The sequence below is a fragment of the Cyphomyrmex costatus genome, unplaced genomic scaffold, assembly GCF_001594065.2.
Source record: "Cyphomyrmex costatus isolate MS0001 unplaced genomic scaffold, Ccosl1.0 scaffold50, whole genome shotgun sequence".
Classification (NCBI taxonomy): Eukaryota; Metazoa; Arthropoda; class Insecta; order Hymenoptera; family Formicidae; genus Cyphomyrmex; species Cyphomyrmex costatus.
The window spans coordinates 222,251-225,673 of NW_017279268.1; the positions used below are offsets into that span (position 1 = coordinate 222,251).

A 3,423-nucleotide genomic window follows, 5' to 3' on the forward strand; every position below is an offset into this window, starting at 1 on the left:
AATTACTTAAAAACGGGAGCATTGTGAAGAATATCACTACGTCGACCAGCCTACAGAGGTCTATAGTTACGCTTGCTTCTCTCGCAAGTGCTAAGATACATAAGTATCTGTTTATATAGAACTTCTTTCTAATATCTCCCCCAGGCGTCTAAGGTAGGTTTCCATTACAATTACCTTACTGATGAGTCTAGTAGTGGAAACTGGGACGAAACGCCAACTTGCGATATTCTTCGCAATCTTATTTTTCACAGAATTTGATTTATTGTTAATTTAATTTACATTAATTAATAACAAATCATTAAAATTTAATATATGTCTTTCAACATATTATTAAGATCCAATAAGATGCTATAAGCATCAAATATTGTTAGATTGCGTGTCAATTTAACTAGTGATATTACTACGGTAGTTATTTAGAGTTGCGTTTGTAAAAGACTGAAAATATTTCGGCGCGCGATTAAAGAAGACTACATATGTGGTAAATAAAATTCACACATTACTGTAGCAACCTAAATCTTGCTTGAAATTAAAATTGGAAAAATGGGAAAATATTCCATTTATTATCTTTTTTCATTATTATTATTAATGTATTATTAATTAATAAGAATAAGGAAACCGCAATAACTAACGGTCTACTAAGCCATCTACGGTCAAAGCTAGATCATTATGCTTATTATAATGTGTGAATTTTATATACCCATATTTGTTTAATTACGTCAGCCTGAAAATAGACGTTATTACTACTTTAGATAAATGATTGCGAAGAATATTATTACGTCGACTCGCCATCAGAGGTCTATGGATATTCGCAATGTTTCTCGCAAGTGCTGAAATACGCGCATATCTGTATATATAGAATCTCGATTTAATAACTAAATAGGCGTCTAAGGTAGGTTTCCATTACAATGCTTTACTGATGAGTCCAGTAGTGGAAACCGGGACGAAACGCCAACTCGTGTATATTCTTCGCAATCTTATTTTTCACAGATTTTAGATTCATCATTACTTTAACATTTACATTGTTAAATTTTAATATACGTCTTTCAACATATTATTAAAGATCTAATAAGATGCTATATAGAAGCATCAAATAATTGTTAGATGTGCTTTAGCAATTTAACTAAAAAGTGATATTACTGCGGTAGTTGTTTAGTGTTGCGTTGTAAGTCTGAAAAAATTTTCGGCACGTGATTGGGAACTACATACGCGGTATATAAAATTCACACATTATAATAAGCATAGTGATCTAGCTTTGACCGTAGATGGCTTAGTAGACCGTTAGTTATTGCGGTTTCCTTATTCTTGTTAATTTATAATTGTACGGTCGTAATAAGGATTCTAATATTTGTTTAATGTATTATTATTATTATTTTTGCTTGTCGCCGACGTTAATTTTATATAAAGAAAGAAGGATATATGAAAATATTTTGTATTTAATTATACGCCTTTATATAATTCTTATATGAAAAATGTTCTATCATATAACTTTTGTTGAAATATGTTTTTAATATGGCTCAATAAATTTAAAACTAATATAGAGAAACAGGACTACGAGTCAATAAATTCGTTAAAATCTTTTAATTTATTCTAATATATTACGAAAATATCATGTAATTTTTGGCGTTTCGTCCCGGCTTCCACTACTGGACTCATCTTTTTAATTTGATTTTTCATTTTTGATTGTCGTTTTGGTTCCTTTTCATGATCATAGAGGTACTAAGTTCTTCATAACGTCTGGCACGCTCTTGAATTTGTCGATAAACACGCGCCGTCATTATCTACGCCACGCCGTAATTATCTACTGAACCATGCCTGCCCCTAGAATATTTGTCGCGCAACCCGTCGCACTGCCTAGTATGTATCTGCAACACCCTGTACATATAGATATATAATAATACTGTACTAATAAAGATAATTACAGTAATTAGCCAATTAATAGCACAATTGTTAACAGTTTTCAGTTACATTCATAATCTGTGAAATCTTATGCATCGTCTTTACTCGAGTAAAGCTTTGTTGTCACGACAAATTTACGTGAAAAATATCTTAATCTATTTTGATGATCAAAATAGCACAATGGAATAGTATAAAATATTTACGTTGTTTCCACGATTTGCCACGATCCGTAAGGTTGCGGTCTCTCAGGTATACTGTAGTCTCGCCAGTAAGGTCGTTCTTCTTCGACCGTCTTTTTCTTTATTTCAGCGCTTTCCTCAGTACCTTGAACGTCATCGCTTTCAACTGGTCGTTTCCTGAACTCTTTCATCTTCTCCCTCTCGACATTGGCCCGTTGCTCCTCAAGAATATCTGCCTTCGTGGTTACTTCCTCTCTATCCAATTGTTCCAAGAGCTCTCTCTGGATCATCTCTTCCTTCGCCTCCTCTTCTTGCTCAGCGAAAGTCATGTAGCCTTCTTCCGGAGGTTCCCAAACCGATTCTATAATGTATATAAAATATTTATGGAATGCTCAATAACAGATATCTCGTATGAGATTTAATTAAGATTTATAATACCATAAGAAAAAACAAAGTAAAATTTTGGTTACGTGGAGCGTAGATCAGATTTATTTATGTCATATCCTTGTTTCACGTCAAATAGATAATGAAGATGGAATAATACAAATAGCATTTCCCCGAACGCAGTCATAATCATAAATTCGTAATCATATTTCATCAATATAACATAAATAAAATAATCTTACATCTTTAAATACTATTTGAAAGACTTTTTTGACAAGAATAAAATGTAGTTAAGCAAATTATATAAATAATAAATTGAAGAAACATAATTTGAAAATTACATAATTTAAGAAGTAAATATAATATAAGTCAGGTTCGATTCCCGGCCGAGGTAATATTTTTCGCAATAAAAAGAATGGTAAATATATAGATTAGGGGAGCCACCCCCGATGATCTTGACCTTGACATATGTTGTCAAGTCACTGTCCGTTAAAAAGTTATTAACAAAAAAAGTTTCAAAATTAACGTACCATTTCTCGGAAATTATACATATTAACGTATAATTTCTGCCATATATGTATTATAACAAGTACTATTTTACATCTCCTTCTGTTTAAAGTAACTCTCACCTCCCCCAACCCCCTGCGAAGGGGCACACGACTTCTACGATTGTACTGTTGCTATGATAGTACGGTCGGGGCAGACCTCTGACGACGGTGTGGGTGCGGGGGGGTGGCCGGAGGCCGCCCCCTTGCACCCGCCCGTGTGTGTGTGTGTGTGTGTGTGTGTGTGTATGTGTGTGTGTGTGTGAAATATCAAGTAATAGACTCATAATCGTTATATAACGAATGGAACGCACGCACGCACGCACGCACGCACGCACTCACGCACTCACGCACGCACGCACGCACGCACGCACGCGCGGGCGGGTGCAAGGGGGTGGCCTTCGCCCCCCCCCCCGCAC

General features: G+C 34.9%; 1 protein-coding gene across 1 annotated transcript in view; it reads right to left on the reverse strand.

Annotated features, from left to right (window-relative positions):
• The window catches only part of LOC108778495 (WW domain-binding protein 4), a 29,817-nt gene that overhangs the window by 1,764 nt on the left and 24,630 nt on the right, over positions 1-3,423 (reverse strand). The window contains exon 6 of the mRNA XM_018545700.1: positions 2,100-2,436. Within this exon, the coding sequence (XP_018401202.1) occupies positions 2,100-2,436 (337 nt within the window). The remainder of the gene's footprint in view (positions 1-2,099; positions 2,437-3,423) is intronic.